This window comes from Haliotis rubra, unplaced genomic scaffold, assembly GCF_003918875.1.
Source record: "Haliotis rubra isolate DU_JTF1 unplaced genomic scaffold, ASM391887v1 Scf49, whole genome shotgun sequence".
NCBI lineage: Eukaryota > Metazoa > Mollusca > Gastropoda > Lepetellida > Haliotidae > Haliotis > Haliotis rubra.
In genome coordinates, this window is record NW_025767179.1 from 206,417 (window position 1) to 224,459 (window position 18,043).

Here is an 18,043-nt window from a genome sequence, read left to right on the forward strand (position 1 = left end):
AGCTAAATACAGGGTCGTCTGATCGATTCACACTATGCCATCAGCATGTTTTCAGAATCAGATAATTATTATACCAGGTGTTCACAACATAGTGAGCGTATCCTGCCCTACCGGTCGCAAGCTATACAAACACATGAAAACGCAACAAGATTGTTCACCAGAAAAAAAACCAACAACTAAAAAAAGACAAACAAACTAAAAACAACAAAACCCCAAACACAGGAGCAAGATTACACAGGAACAAAATATGAAAATGCATCGGGCATTATATTTTGTTGCTGATTCATCATATCTGCGTCTACCGTAATGCGTCTCCATAAAACATTTAAACCACTGTACGTACATGATTATTGTGCACAAGCATATTCTTTCTACAAGTCCAGCTTCGAATTCTCGTTTTGTCTTTATTTTTGTCTTTATCAAGCAGAGCAACTTTGATACAACTTAAACATCAACAGCTTAATTGGTATCGTATCCAAGATTTACAGCAAAGATCACCTTCTTGCCCACCTCCGGTCTTAAGCGGAAGTTTCCGGGTATTGTTGGTCCTTACGGAAATTAGCAAACCTGAATCTGTCTCCCGTAACAATATTTCATTTCCTCTATTGGAATCGGTCAAGAAGCAGGTACAGTTATCCTATCTGCAAGCCGACAGTATCATGTGCATGGTGCAGGCCAAACACTCTGATTTAACGCTATTGGTTATGTTTGATTTCCTCCTAAATCCACTGGCGTGTTTCTTCTTGTTAGTGGATACGTTCAAGGATCATGATAAAAGATCGTGGAAGCAAAGAGCACTGTATAATTGACGTTATCAATACCCCATGATCAGTTATTGGAAATGATGTCATTATTGGTTTTATGAAGAATGGAACCTCTTTAGTCCTTATCCCAAGCAAAATATTTGAAAGCATTCTCGCCGGGTAGAGTAAACTACGTTCCACTAAATATACAAATGTGATCCGTGCGAGTATGTCTTGGTTACAGATGATCATATTCAAAACATTCTACGTAATCGGCCCATGTTAGCAAAGCATTCGATCACGAACAATCGTAATCGATATCACACAAGGCTTAACGATCACAAATAGCATGTGTAGAAACTTGCTCTAAAATGATGTATTGCAAATAGAAACGCTTGTCCTCGCTATTGTGCAGAAACATGTAAAGCATTGCATTATGCTCCTATTTGCATAGAGTTCTTTCAATCCCGTCCACGACAAAGGCCCATCCTGTCATACACATCATCTATTCCTATCGTGATCAAACGGTCTTTGCCTGCAGGCTTCCGAGAGGCTTATCGCCCTAACCATATTCCTTTATACGTAGTCTTATTACTATATTAATATGGCTTTTATCCTAACTGAAATTTACGAAACATACATCTTATGTAATCTAATATCTATGATCAGTGGTGATTGATCAGCTTGACAAATCACGAGTATAAACTAGTGCCTTTACCAAAATAGGTGTTTGATGGGAATGTGGATTACTTTAACATTACCTACAGGATGCTATGAGATTGTATGAGGTTGCAATAGCTCAATTGGGGTCGGTTTTAGCGATTCGTGAGCTCAGTCAAAACGTACAAGCAAACCGTGACTGTTTATGAAGTATTTTACATGTCTTTATTCAACCTGCTACTGAAACCACAATTTACACCCATGATACAGTGTACATCCAAGGCTTAACGTTTAATCGATTTGTGTGATGGTAAAAGCTCCCCCAATGCACGATATAATCTAAATCTGGTTTTACGCTTATCACAGTCTATCTTAATTATCGGAGACACAGTTCTTAGAAGATGAATGCGCAACAACTGCAGAGGTGCGTCCCCCAGAATACCTTGTTCGTTGCTTTGAATTTCCGATTCGACCCAATTGTGATTGGCTGATTTTGGCATCACAGCCACTCTCGTTGGTTTCGTGAAGATTGGGAACATTTGACCTTTCCTGACACACAGTGCTATATGAAATGCCGGACATATCAACCTCATACTTCATATCAATTCTGTTCATCGTGACGACTATCACTATATGAAAGGCCTGTTGCAAACTTAATGTTCACACGAACTGTAAATCAGCAGACCAATCACAACTAGCCCACTGGGCAACACAATGCACAGGGTGACTCTTATTGTGGGTTACTGTCGTCAAACAGTACTAGAGATGGAATATGATCACGATAATCCAATCTAATCAAGCATAACACGTTAACCTGGTTGTCTATCGGACATGATTGATGATACCAATGATGGCGTTTACAATCACATCCATGACCTCCTGTGCGGGAAACCTAAGGGCAGAATACTCGTGTTGGCAGTCATTATTGTTCCCGTTGAAACTCAAGGGTGCTTTGGTGCAAAATGGGACAGCGATGTCGATGCTATTAGAGTGATGGTTATGGTCAAATGTAGGTCAAACCTTTGTCAGCCAGATACACTATTTTGCATTTCTGTCGGAAAGAGTGACATGGCACCTATACATGATGAAATTACATCTTGCTTGATATATAAAATGATGACAGTTACCAACTGACGTAATTAATGATTGTGTCTGACTGCTTCTCCTTAAATAACAATGCTCATGAGAATGTTAAATCTTATGTTTTTTCTCTTGTAAAATATTTTTAAGATCACTGATAATATTAAACGTCAACGCCAGAAAATAATCAGAATCGATTCTATTGGGCATGAAAGGCAAATTGTAATGGAAATGAACATGAAAGTGAAAATCGGCGTTGAGACACCAGGTGTTCCCGAAAAGGATAAGAATTCCCTTTCACCTGCCGAAGTTAGTTGCTCTTCAGTGGACACCGTTTCTGGCAATGTTTCCATAGACAAAATCTCAAATACAGCAAAATCGTGCGGGCGCGGTGGGCGAGCTGGCTAAGGCGCCAGGCTACTGATCCAGCGAGGCTGAGGTGCCGGGATGGAGCCCACATGTGACCGGGTGTAAAAACCTTGGAGTCAACTTTGTGTGCAGACTCTTTCCGTGTTGTCACAACCCCTAGTGTACAGTACATAACCCTGTGCACTTAAAAGAACCCACGAATCCGTTGGTATATGACCAGATGGTGGTCACATGAATACGTGCAAACACGGGTACTGCAACGTGCAGTGAACTTAGACAAATTACTGTGACTGTGTGTCCCAGTCCACCCAGCTGTGAATGGGTACCTCGTTAGAATGAGAAAGCCACAATAGCTCGGTGCGCCTAGTGGCAGCAAGAGTTGTATACTCCCCAGGGAGTTGAGATTGATAATACGATGTGCCGTTGAGATTGACATCAAATGATCGAGGGAAAAAATGCCAGCGCCTTGAGCATGCACTAGTTGCGTGGATATGTGCGCTATATAAATATCCTATAATAAAAAATAATAATAAAAGAATCGTTACAGAAAACAGAAAAAATATATAAATATTCTGCGAGGTAAAGGTGAGTAGCCCACGATGTGTTAGAATAAGATATTTGCCACAGTCTATTGCACACATCAAATGCACACGCAGTCTGTATGATGGCAGTCGTGAAACGTAGCTGGTTCGTCAAATATAGACCGAAGACTCGCAGTAAACGGAAATAAACTCAGCCTTGAAGTTCGGGCGTAATGGTTACAACTCGACACCACTTGGCACCAACACACACCTTTTAAACGATAAAGTTCCTTGAGAGATGAACACAATTTCCGAGACATCGTACAAGAACTCACATGCGTAACTGTTGTACGAGGAACTGACAGTTGCTAAATGAGTGTGCCAGTCTTGACGTACGTCTGAACCTTTGCAGCAAGAACACCTGACTCCGTATCTTGACGATGCTGAAGATATATTTCTGTTCATGGCACAAGTCCAATACCATGACAAGTAAAGTCATAGATGTGTCATTCCAATACTTCTTCCTTTGGATATGTCACGTGATGAGTAACTCATGTGTGCCTCTTCCTCATGTTGTCCAGTTATAGTCCTGTGCACGTACAGCTTGACCGCTATGAGGATACTTGGTGTTTCATATGACAGTATTTAAGAAAATCTTTTATTTTTAACAGAAAAGCACTAGTCATGGAAGCGAGTCTTCAAAGCAGCTCTCAAGAGCATCCTCCACAACAAGCGAGGTAGTCTATCTGTTACATACCCCAGGCACATTCTCACAGGTTCAATGTCTGACTTACTACGTGAAACTACCTGTTCGGGCTCTTTCATCTCTATTATATTTGATAATGAATTGCTTTTTAACAAAGCCCTGACAATCCCTAGTTTCAATGAAGAGGTTAAGCAGCCACTGAACTCTTGATTGCGTGCCTTGTGGGTGTTGAGATGTGCATGGTTATCTCAGCTATAGTGGTTCAGAGATATTCCGTTTTGCATGGCATGTTCATGTAAACACTGCATGCATGTACAGCATTAACTGGTGACGTCATGTGACACTGTGATGACGCGTAAAATATGTCATAAAGTAAATATCGTCACCTGTATGGTTCATTAGGGGTGAGGTGAGGTGAAATTGGGTTTAACGTCGGCTTGAAAATATTTCGCTCATATGACGACGTAAATGCGTATCAATGTGTAACCCGGCTGCTTGTACTAGCCCAGACTAAAGCTGGTTTTATAGTGCTAGCTCACTGAGATACCATGCCGCAGTGAAGCATGAATACCCCACTCAGACACATTATACTGACTCCGAGCCGACCAGTCCTTGGTGTACTAAAATGCCGAGCGCCAGGCTGGGACCAACAAGTACCATATGTTAACGTCTTGTTTATGACGCGGTCGGGGATCGAACCCGCGACCTTCCGCTCCCGGGCGGACGCTCTAGTGTATCGCTATTACACGTATTGTTATGAGAGTACAATATATACCCCGGTACAGCGCAGCACGTGCATATAGTGTGCCTATCTCCACATAGGCCTATCGCCTATCTTTTATGCTTCTTACAGACGTTATGAAACGTTCGAAAGTGGACAGATGTGCTGTTGATTATTTATAATTTACATAAAATATACATTTGAAAATTACTTTTGCGATTAGGTTTTTGCAGAGTATATATAGTTTATGAGAGTACAACATGTATTTCGTACAGCATACTACATATATAGTGTTTTAGTTAAATGTACTGTGTAGCAGGGTATTGCACGTGTAATTTATCAGGGTACTACGTATATAGTGTATCAGGTACTACATGAATGTATTTACATGTATATAATGGCAAACAATTACTACATTTTACACAGCAATTACCTGAATGGGTATATCAGGCCAACAGTGCCAGAGTACATGTATATGGATGCAAAGTCCATAAATGGAATCATGTATAGATTATGTCGATTGTCCGTGTAGTGTTGTGTTGTGCTTCATATTCTGGCATGCAGGTGTGAATGCATGTGTGTGTGAAACAAGACAGCTGGGTTAAGGGTAGCCATTAAAGTGAGACTATTAATATTTTGTGTGGAATATAGAATCGATAGTTGAGACGTGCTACATTCTCAACACCCTCCCATGCTTCCTTATGCAAATCGTGCATCAATACCTGTTAAACAAACTGACTCTATGTACCTGGAAACATCTCCTGCATCTTCTGTATTGTACCAGATGTGATTGTCTGTGTTAAGACCTAGTGTTGCAGTGTGATGTCCTTTGTGTTGTGCGTGATTTTGTATACACGAGCATCACTTTACGTATCTCACAAGATGGTCAAACAAACAAGGTGCCCTGACAAATGAGGTTTTACTGTTGTAATTCTTGGTACAGATGTAAACAAATGGAGTCGATTAATATCGATTTTCTTTGCATTGTTATTTTCGAAACAAAGTCTCCGTTTGTAAAATATAAAAGATATTAGTGTATGTGAAATCAAACAGACTTTGGTAATATGTCTTTCTGTGCTGCAGTTGACTACAACGACTTTCTTTGTGTACCTTGGAGGTCACTGACTATGTTTTAGGGTTATTTGTATTGCATCTGGGTGCCGTTGTACAAAACAACCTTAGCGCTAAGACTACCTTAAGTCTATGTTAAGGTATGGGAGTTACGGTCACCTTAGCGCTAAGATCGCTTTGTACAACGGCACCCTGGACCTCGACTTGCGACGCGTGTTACATGTGGGAGAGGACTAGTAGATGCTAGTACTTACATATACATTTTAATGTGACTTAAGCGAGTCGTGAGTTAAGATATGTAGGAGACACACAATGCACTCAGCGTTAATTATGTGAGCTATTGGCTACGTGATCTGTGTGAGTGAGTTAGATTTAAGCCAGATTGTAACAATACTGCAGTTATAACAGCATCTCTGTTGTCTTAATGTTGAGTTATATGTAACACTTTAAAGGTATCGGGTATCAAGACAACTCACTATAGGAACACCTGATGATGTAAATCAACACAAACTAGAGGTATTACGGTATTACAAGACGTTCAGTGAGAATACGGCGTCATTAACAGACACGTCATGACTCATTACGTCAACAATGAATTCCCTATGGCGTAAAAAACGAAAACGAAAAATCATGTGTGTAATTTCTGTGTTATACAGAAACATATTTGTTTTCTATTAAGGCCACATGTAGTGAAGTATTGTTGCGATCTTTGATAATGCGAGAAGGTGACAGAGTGCCTCCTGACAACTGAAGTACAATATATCATGAGCATTAACTGTATATCCATACTCCCGTCACATGTGACACGAAATATAACGACCTTTTGTTGAGAAAGTATTCTATTATGGATCGCTGACGGTAATCTTCCCCAGCTGTTACAATAACATTGTGTCTTCACATCGACCCCTACTCCACTTACACATGTTTACTTATGTGTGTGTACTTCCAATAATGTCAATGTAAACTCATTGTGGAATGTGGTGTTGATTTTCAGTAGTCGTATGTCGTATTGGCCTGTTGGTCCATTGTGTTGTGCTGCATGTGTAATAATAATAATAATAATAATAAATAATAATAATATCATATTTGTAACGCGCATATATCCATGCTTATGCATGCTCAAAGCGTAATGACCAAACAACATTTTACATTCATTGTTCTGTTGTATTTAATACGTTGCATGATATTTGGGATTCACGGGAGCACAATAACTACGAATATGTTGAATATGTTGTTTTAAACATATATTTGATCTATGAATGTTTAACTACGATTACTGCTATTACAATTACCACCACCACTTCTACTACTTCTATCACTACTACATTTACTACTACTGATATAATATACTAATGTTATAATAATAATATTAATAACAACAATAATTATTCATCACTCTCTGGATAATACAGAAGACTGCAGTTTAGGAGAGTCATTTCTCCGAAATGTTCCTGGTGGTTTCGACGAGGCATTCCTGGGAGAAGTCCCGTTGCTTTTTAAGTTGTGTGTAAAGATGGCACCTAGGGCTCTGAGCTGATGATAAGCTTAAATGAAACTTGCCTAACTGTGCTAGGATCACCCGAACCCTCTTTTCTGCATTCATCTGTTTACTTCTGTAAAACATAATTTATTATTTTCAGACACCTAAATATGAGGAAGAGATTGTCCTTGCAGATGACCAAAGGGCTGGTAAGTTACGAAAAGTGCATGCACAAATGATAAAATGGTTGAATCACGGCACAATGGTATACTCTGTTCAGTGACTTCTTATAATGTATTGTATGTACAGTAAGTGTGAGGTGCCTGGAATGATGGTTGTCATTCGGGTTTGATTCAAGGCACGTAAAACATGTAGTAGCCTGATCGTGGCATCAATCTACACAGTACTGCAATGTTCATACATACACTGGTTTGCAGCTCTACGTACTGGAAATGCTTCAAACATGATAAAGATTAATTACCGTTTCTGGAAACGACACTAATGATCACAATCAAACATGCTTACATGCGTCTCTCTGTTGTCAATATATATGTGGTTATCATTTCAGAACTCAGAGAAGCTTTCGGGCTGTTCGAGAAGGCAGGGAAAGGTAGAATTAACGTCCGTGATCTCGGGGCCCTGTTGAGGTCACTAGGAATGAATCCATCAGAACGAGACCTGGAGGAGGCCAGGCATGAACTGGAAATCAGCGGGACCTTCTCCAGAGGTAAAGGAATGACATTAAACCACGGTGTACTAAAGAGTAACATAACACAAGAATAGGCAAATATCTGCAAAGCAGCTATCCACACACATATGTGTGTTTTGGGATTTGTTACTGGGATTAAAACAAACAGAGATAATGTGGCATAATCTACAATATAGACAAACTTTATGGATAACAACTTCGTTATTTGGTGAGTGCGACGTTTCGATACAGATTCTTGTACCGTTGTCAAGCATTTTCGAAACGTGACACTCACCAAATAAAGAATTATTATCTATACCACATTACCTCTATATTGTACCTGCCAAGATCTAAAATGTCTCACAAAGAAGATAGATAATCTATTCGTGAAGTGCTCCAGTTAGACATACATTATCTAATCCTATGCAAAATGCTTGAAATTTACATTATACATATCAAGGTGTATTTTGTGGATTGTGTCAGTTATTCTCGTGGTTCAACATCGGTGGTTAGGATAACGTTAAGTAACAACAGTAGGGTAATCGAGTACGGACTTTGCATTCCCTTGTCATTCACTTGCAATTAATCATCCTGCATGCAAACTGAACATAATTATATATGACTGTCGAAAACACCTCAAGTGTCTGTTTCAGTTTTAGATTTCAATGACATCATACTCAGCAGTATCAGCTCCAATTAAAACTGAAAAGATGAAAAGAGTGCACTTTTAACTGCGTGCATATATCTTCAATTACCATGCCTTACATACATTTGTTAAATCGAGGTCAGTAAACCTTGTGGTTTTATCTGTATCTTATGTAAATGGAGGTTAGGAGTAATACAAACGATGTTTTTTAACATATTTTACAGAGGTAACTGTCAGATTGCAAGGGTCTTGGTGCAAATATTAGGTCCTAGTAGCCAGATTGAGGCTAGAGTGCACAGACACTAATAATCTTATACGTAACCCTCCCACTCTTTAAATAACCTCACACACATCAAATAACCTCACACACACATTAAATAACCTCATTTGTTCGTTTAGAGGTCAACGTTTGGTATCATTTGTTAAATTCAACTAGAAATTACAATGTTCCGCCGATGTCCTTAATTCGTACCTGTGCACGCAAGGGTTAAATATGTTCAAAAGGTTCAAGAAAATGTCGTAAGGATTTGACATTAAAACAAACAAGTATGTGAATGTCAATCAGCGGTCTATCATTTGAGCTAAGTAGTAATCATCATAAAGCGTGTATTTGTGCAGCGAACGACATTTTGTTGCTTGATCAAAACCACAAGAAAGTACAGTCATCGTGTTCGGATTTTTTTTATCTTCTTCAGATTTATGTTTGCAATTTTCTTGATGAGCTCGAATGTATTTCATGTTCTATTTTGATGAACTTCGCGTGTGGAAGCTATACGTTCTTTGTAACGGTGGTACCAACATTTGTCTTCTTCATTCAGTTGCCGATCGTCAATCACTCTTCAGTTTCCTTGGATTTCCTTCTTGATTACCTTAGCCTCCGATTTGTCTCCACTTTGTTCCGGAAATGTCCCCTTTGTTCTTGTCTTTCTGCCCCATTAGTCTCAAGATTACAAAACGGAACTGCTTCATGGCATCTACCGTAGTTTCACGGTAAATCTTCCTCTGACACTATAATTTAAAGTCTGGTTAGTCTTCATCCTAGTAACCCCTTTGTTGTCCCCAAAAACTCTCTCCTCGCCTGAACATTCGCTTATAATCCCAATTATTCTTCTTTGCATGTTCTTTAGTCCGCCGCTTTCACTATGTCCCTGGTGGGATCCATGCCTGATTTCCCTGTTTCAACATCATCGTATACACACTGTGTCTTCCTCATGAGTTTTGTAATGACCTTTCTGTGTCTTCCTTGTCTGACCTATACTTTCTGTCTCTTCCTTCTCAGTTTCCTCCTGGAGTACCTCTTGGTATACACACTGTGTCTTTCTCCTTAGTTTCTTTCTAGTCTTCCCAAAGGTATTCACCTGGTATACATACTGTGTCTTTCTCCTTATTTCCTCTCTAGTCTTCCCAAAGATATTCACCTGGTATACACACTGTGTCTTTCTCCTTATTTCCTCTCTAGTCTTCCCAAAGGTATTCACCTGGTATACATACTGTATCTTCTCCTTATTTCCTCTCTAGTCTTCCCAAAGGTATTCACCTGGTATACATACTGTGTCTTTCTCCTTATTTCCTCTCTAGTCTTCCCAAAGGTATTCACCTGGTATACATACTGTGTCTTTCTCCTTATTTCCTCTCTAGTCTTCCCAAAGGTATTCACCTGGTATACATACTGTGTCTTTCTCCTTATTTCCTCTCTAGTCTTCCCAGAGGTATTCACCTGGTATACATACTGTGTCTTTCTCCTTATTTCCTCTCTAGTCTTCCCAGAGGTATTCACCTGGTATACATACTGTGTCTTTCTCCTTATTTCCTCTCTAGTCTTCCCAAAGGTATTCACCTGGTATACATACTGTGTCTTTCTCCTTATTTCTTCTCTAGTCTCTCCAAAGGTATTCACCTAGTATACACACTGTGTCTTCCTCCTTATTTCCTCTCTAGTCTTCCCAAAGGTATTCACCTCGTATACACACTGTGTCTTCCTCCTTCGTTTCTTTCTCGTCTTCTCAAAGGCATACACACCTCCTAGTATGAACTGTGTGTCTTCCTCCTTAGATGGCTGAAATATTGCCGATGTGACGTTAAATAATAACTCACTCACTCACTCTTCCTCCTTAGTTTCGTTCTAGTCTTCCCTAAGGTGTACACACCTCCTGGTATGTGTACTCTTGTATACCACCTCCCCCCTAGTTTCCTCCTAGTTCTGATTTAAAGCATATTTATATTTATATATATTTGTATAGCGCCAATATCCAGCTCAGCTGGCGCTTTGACTTTCCCTCGATCATTGGATGTCAAACTCAAAAGGCACATCGTATTATTTAATCTCAGCTCCCTCGGGAGTATGCAACTAGTGCAACCACTAGGCGCACCGAGTTAATGTGGCTTTGCCATAAAGCATGTCAATAGATGTTCAGGATGTTGCAGACGTCGCATAGCTTGCTCGTGAACAAACAATGAATGAAGTAAATTATAACCACATCTTCATTATGAGTCAGAATCAATCAAATCTGCCGAAATATGTGTCTGTAGAGATTAATCGATCGCCTTGAAATTATCAAAATCAGGACTGTCAACCTTCGTAGGTGTGTAAAGCTCCTGCAATGCAAACTAGGAAGTGTTTCGATGTTAAGTTTTACAGGTAAAAACGTTCTTACACATGGTGTTTGCTGTCAACGTCTATCTTGCCTTGATACTTGGCATTGACATCCATACATCACGATCCATTTCGTTTTTGTACAAATATCCATATGTCAATTTTGACATTAGACATTCGTCATATTGAAAAGTAACGAGACATCTGTATAACAATACTATAACGACAGAACCTTTATTGTTCCATCAGGAAACGATAAAGCCACGTTTAGGAGTTTTTAACGTTAGGAACAACGATTCTGTTTTGCAGATATTTTATGGTGTATTGTGCGAGGCGTCGTATTTGTCAAATAATTTGCGTAGAGCATATACGGATTACAAACATATAATATCTGTATCACCCTTAAATTATGAACAAATACATTAACATACAAATGGTAACTCTCACTTCCCCATTTATGCATGTATGTATGCTTATGTAGGTTCTAGGATTCATGACCCTTCTCCCAGAGCTTTGTTAATAGATTCCTTTAAAAACGAAATCCAATTAATTCACCTTTGTTGACGTGACATCGGTAATACAGACTTTATTTCATGATTACAGAAATAGAAGGATTAAGTATACTGGAAGGTAGATTAGAGCTGAGATAGTCGCTGCTTTAAGGTATATGAAACAATCCACTGACAGCGGTTAAACCCTATCTTAAGGGAATCACGGGTCTATATATAGCACGTCAAGTGTTAGCTTTCAGTGAAAATGAACTCAGAGAGATTTATCGGGGAAACCGAAGGGCAGCAAGAAAAGCGCAGCTGTTTGTGGAAGGAAAATATAAAGCCTTCAACTGGCTTTGATGTTGCTGGACTTCCTGATATTTCTGGGACGTGTGTGTCTTCAGCCTGGCTCCAAAGCTCAATCAATTTTCCCGGGTTTTGTTAGGCTCATGACAAACTGCCATCATGGTTACTCTGAAGAGAGGACAAACTGCCTTTTATGTCGGTTCAAACAAACTAATTTGTTTTGATGGGAATGATATGCTTTAAAGTATCGTATTGACAATATGTTTTTTCTAAATCACGGCTAAATAATGGGGAAAACTCGAACTGGATTCCACTTTATGTGATGGAATTTTAAGAAGCCTTTCTTCTTGATTCAAGTTTGAACCATTTGATTACCAATCTGAGAATAGTAAACCTGTCGGTGATACTCAGATGCATTTTTGCGACCCTTGGTGATTTTTGCTGTCTTTTGTGTCATTTCGACTGTTAGTTGTGACAGATATATGATGCTTGAAGTTGTTTTCAATTTGAAGTGACCACTCACTTTTGAACGTGTGTCTGTTGATTGAATGTTGATATTTGTTTCTTGCTCAACAATGATTTAATGTTTTGCATCTGATCTTGTGAACTGTAATCAGTTGTAGACCTCTGTTTTCAGTTAAGTGGATTCGGCTCTTTGCCACTATATAGATATATTGTATAGTATCAGGGAAGAGGGGGTGGGGTTCACATATTGTACCTACAGAAGGAACCGAAATCTGTCGTTAATCTGAAAGTCAAAGCTTTACACAGTAGACTAATGCACCAACCCTTAAACAGGTTGTAACGGAAAGTTTACGTCGCAAAGTTACCATGGCAAACATCGGGATGAGTTGCGTTCCACATGTATATACTGCTCTCACGTGACACTCATTCAGATTTGAAATCCAATTCATGCCGTACGTTTAAATTTACAAATTTCTATTTTCAGCACGAGGGACAGTGTCGTTTGCAGACGTGGAGCGCTATATTGCGAGGCGAGGCGGAGTGTTTTTAGGCTGTGATGAGGAAGAAGATATTCACGCAGCCTTTCAAGTACTAGATCGAAATGGAAATGGGCGGATTGATATTGACGAGTTCCGGCATTTTATGACCACGATGGGTGAGCGCATGACTCCCGAGGAAGTAGAGGAACTACTTTCGGTGGCGAAAAAGGATGGCGAGGCTTTCATTGAATACAAAGGTAGGATGTGTTTGCGATCCAGTGATCCGTTGTTGTTCTGTTGTTAACGACATACTCTACAATTTCCATGTATATTACGACGGTCTGTAAATAATGGAGTCTGGACCAGAGACACCGCTGATGATGACAATTAACGCGCAATGATCCGAACTGACGAACCTGAACACCAGCGTCATTACGTCGCAACTTGCGACCAGCATATGTGGCTTGGGAATTACCTAGTAGTGTCACGAGAGGATGCCGATACCAGTGTATAGATATGGTATCGGGAGAAGTGCCCTTTTATCTTGGAAATCGTTCAGTTTGCGTTTTCTTTCGGAACAAATTTAATACATTTCCAACAAGGTCGGGGTCTTGGTTGTGGCTGCAAATTCATTTCTAGTCGTGTTTGAACCAGTGTATTTCTGCACAAATATGCCATCACAGGTAACTTTGCAAGAAATTGTGGCAGGAATAAGATGAAATAACAACAGTTCTTTTAGTTTTCAATTTCATGAATAACCCGGTATAATGTCTTTTGCCCCTCAGCTTATTAAAATATTGAGTGAGGTATGTCTAAATGTATTAATGAAGATCAATGACCTCTAACAACTGCAGTTATGCCCTATCAGCGATTACTGTATCAGATGTGTAACAGTTTGTTACATATTATCACATCAGACACAAATATAATACATCTTGTTTATATGGTGGCATAGGCGGATCCAGACATTTTCAAAGGGGGTGGGGTGTGTGTGTGTGTGGGGTGTTAGGGGTTCTGGCTCTGCCATTGCAAAACATTAACTTCAATATGGTCTTTAGTTATTTTCAAAAGGGGGGTTCCAACCCTCTGAACTCCCCCTTTGGATCCGCCACTGGCTGGGGCGGTGGGGTAACCGAGTGGTTAAAGCGTTCGCTCGTCACGCTGAATGCCCTGGTTCGATTCCCCACATGGGTACAATGTGTGAAGCCCATTTCTGTGTCCCCCGCCGTGATATTGCTCGAATATTGCTGAAAGCCACGTAAAACCCAACTCACTCACATATTCTATGGTAGATAATTCTATGAAAATAATGCTACAATCATGCAATATTACGATATTCCTTGTCAGTACAGCCGATATCAAGGTAAAAAAAATACGTAAACTTTGAAATATCAGTATTTCCCTAGCGAAAGGTCACGTGACGGCCCTAGTGTTTGATACCAGACTGCGAGAATGGATTTAAGAGCGACAGTAAGCCAGGCGTTTATAACCGTAATGTCAAAGGTTCGTTCCGTCTTTGCTCAATATAACTCAACTGATTATGAATTTAGCACGAAGTAATAATTCAGACTTTGCAATGCCAAGGGTCGCCTGGGTCTATCGGTTTTATGATTAATCTAAACCAAGCGTAAGAAATAAATTCGATAATCGAAATATCATTAAACAATAACATTAGCGCGGATATAGTTTAAGTCACAGAGGACTCGAGTGAAAGCAGACGTCCATTTTCGCTGAGAACTGACGCTAATTCATAGCGCCATTTAGTTTCGACCATTTCCGACATGGTACAATCTGCCAATACAGCGGGAGTAGAATGTTGCGTTGTTCATTCAAATTAAACTGCCTTTAAACGTAATTCCTGGGAACATTCCGCCTCAAAATGCCCAGCGTTGTTCGAATCGTCGGTAGCTGTCTAAAGACGCTTTATAAATGGCTGCCCCACCTTATAAATGGCTGCCCCGCCTTATAAATGGCTGCCCCACGTTATAAATGGCTGCCCCACGTTATAAATGGCTGCCCCACGTTATAAATGGCTGCCCTACCTTATAAATGGCTGCCCCACGTTATAAATGGCTGCCCCACCTTATTAATGGCTGCCCCACCTTATAAATGGCTGCCCCACTTTATAAATGGCTGCCCCACGTTAAAAATGGCTGCCCCACGTTAAAATGGCCCACCTTATAAATGGTTTGCCCCGTTCTTATATAAATGGCTGCCCCACCTTATAAATGGCTTCCCCACATTATAAATGGCACTTTATACCTTATAAGTGGCCCCCACCTTATAAATGGCTGCCCCACCTTATAAATGGCTGCCCCACCTTATAAATGGTTGCCCCACGTTATAAATGGCTGCCCCGCCTTATAAAATGGCTGCCCACCTTATAAATGGTTGCCCCACGTATAATGGCTGCCAACCTTATAAATGGCTGCCATGCCTTATAAATGGCTGACCCACCTTATAAATGGCTGCCCCACCTTATAAATGGTTGCCCCACTTTATAAATGGCTGCCCCACGTTAAAAATGGCTGCCCCACGTTATAAATGGCTGCCCCACCTTATAAATGGCTGCCCCACCTTATAAATGGTTGCCCCACGTTCTAAATGGCTGCCCCGCCTTATAAATGGCTGCCCCACGTTATAAATGGTTGCCCGACCTTATAAATGGCTGCCCCACCTTATAAATGGCTTCCCCACATTATAAATGGCTGCCCGACCTTATAAATGGCTGCCCCACCTTATAAATGGCTGCCCGACCTTATAAATGGCTGCCCCACCTTATAAATGGTTGCCCCACGTTATAAATGGCTGCCCCGCCTTATAAATGGCTGCCCCACGTTATAAATGGTTGCCCGACCTTATAAATGGCTGCCCCACCTTATAAATGGTTGCCCCACGTTATAAATGGCTGCCCAACCTTATAAATGGCTGCCATGCCTTATAAATGGCTGACCCACCTTATAAATGGCTGCCCCACCTTATAAATGGTTGCCCCACTTTATAAATGGCTGCCCCACGTTAAAAATGGCTGCCCCACGTTATAAATGGCTGCCCCACCTTATAAATGGTTGCCCCACGTTCTAAATGGCTGCCCCGCCTTATAAATGGCTGCCCCACGTTATAAATGGCTGCCCGACCATATAAATGGCTGCCCCACGTTATAAATGGCTGCCCCACGTTATAAATGGCTGCCCGACCTTATAAATGGCTGCCCCATCTTATAAATGGCTGCCCTACCTTATAAATGGCTGCCCCACCATCCTCGAAGCATTCAGGATAGTGATCATGAAGTGATCATCCATTGCCACAGAAAGTTTGTGTTATAGGCTCCGGGATTTCATTCCATCTATGCAACATATTGTTGCCGGATCCTTTAACCATTTATAGTCTGTTTGCAGTGAAAACGTACCGGTGAATTGCACTTTAAACAAAAATGTAAATCGAATAAAGTGAAATTAAGATTGCGAATCCTCATAATTCTACCTTGCCAATTGAACAACTAAACTCAAATGGATCTGCCAAAGCTATTAGTCAAAAACCAAACCGTCGGGCAAAAGAAAGTGAATATTTGATGGTGGCTAAAAATATAACGAACCAAAATTTCCTTTTTCGATGGTGCATTCTTTGATGTGGGTATCCTAGTCTCTTGGGACCTTTAAATTGCAGTGTTTCGTTAAACTATTTTGTGACTAGTAATGTTTGTAAATTTTCAAGTGTAAACTTTTTTTCGCCCGATATTTCTGTTTCTACATAGTTTGGGATGTCTTTGTGAAATTCGTGATTTAGAAACAACTAAATCAATCCTATGTAAATTGGTGGCTGACGACGGGCTGTCATATACATGTATATTATTAAATATTTTGTATTATTTTTAATTCGTCGAGCTAAATGCGACCATTCCATTCCAATATACATCTGAAAGATCTTCATAATGCAGCGTCCATTCCAAAAATTCATAACCATATGTTTATGATCAAATACATCAATTCTACCTGCACCGATACCAAGCATTGGCGAAAAACAAGTTTTGTGATTCGGTGAAATACCGGGTATTATTCATTTAAAATGAAAACGAACGAGTTGCGACCTTTATTTGTTTATCTCATATCGTATATACCAGCATGAAGCCAGTCCGGTGTATCTTGTGTCGTCTTTGGTTCACGGTAAGTCTGCTAAGTCATTGTAATGCCAGGTCAATCTTATCATTATCAGGTTTGAGTTATCCTTAGGTTCCTATGGCTGCAGTCAGGTTTACGTTCATTATGGTGTATCTTTCACATTTGCAGATATTGTGAGAGCCCTACAGAGTGCTAACACGTGATATCACCCCCTACAAACCTACTAATCACAGGTCGCACTTTTCACTCACCGAGTTAACTCCTTTGGCCCGGACCGGAAACTGCCTTTGAAACGGAAGTAGTTTTGGTGTAGATGGCGCTCCCAGCCTCGAAGTGGCGCAGGGACAGCGAGAAACAGGCGGGTCCTGACTGAGGATAACTTGGCGTGACATTTTCATCATTCCAGGGCACAATGTGGTACACCTACGTTTATGTCAAGACGTTTGTATGAAGATTTCAAGCATTTTTCTTCCAAAGGAGGACTTGGCTTTGGTGTGATCACGATTTTTGCAATACATTATATTTCATATTTATCTATTTTTTTCACTTTTAACCAACTTGTTAATGATACTGGGTATATTATTTCTCCCCACCTGTATTTCGTTTCACCATTTGTGGTACAGCGTCCTGTGGGACATTCCAAACATATCATGCACGATGTATAGAAGTGACCTTGTGTTTTATTGTTGTTCGAGCTGGCTCGAACCTTGTCAATGGACAGATGTCCTCGATTTTTTACACTTTTTGACAGATGTATTCCATATGTATACAGAAAACACGCCACTACCTGTACACATAACGTTAAAATCTCCCACGTATATCGAGTATATGCAAGTATATATGTTACAGTCAAACTGAAATTTATTAGGTGAAATGAAACGTCATTGTAATGCCAGGTCAATCTTA

The 18,043-nt window shown here is 40.2% G+C and overlaps 1 protein-coding gene across 5 annotated transcripts in view; it reads left to right on the forward strand.

Moving 5' to 3' along the window:
• LOC124291322 (calmodulin-A-like) overlaps positions 1-17,697 on the forward strand; it is a 48,386-nt gene extending 30,689 nt beyond the window's left edge. For 3 of the 5 annotated variants that reach the window (XM_046728298.1, XM_046728297.1, XM_046728299.1), the window contains exons 2-5: positions 7,512-7,560; positions 7,920-8,078; positions 13,025-13,276; positions 17,306-17,696. In XM_046728298.1, coding sequence (XP_046584254.1) covers positions 7,512-7,560; positions 7,920-8,078; positions 13,025-13,276; positions 17,306-17,340 — 495 coding nt within the window. In that variant the 3' untranslated portion in view covers positions 17,341-17,696. Of the gene's footprint in view, positions 1-4,044; positions 4,111-7,511; positions 7,561-7,919; positions 8,079-13,024; positions 13,277-17,305 lie in introns of all 5 variants that reach the window. The other 2 variants (XM_046728295.1, XM_046728296.1) reach the window with 1 other exon arrangement.
• The last annotated feature ends 346 nt before the right edge of the window (positions 17,698-18,043 follow it).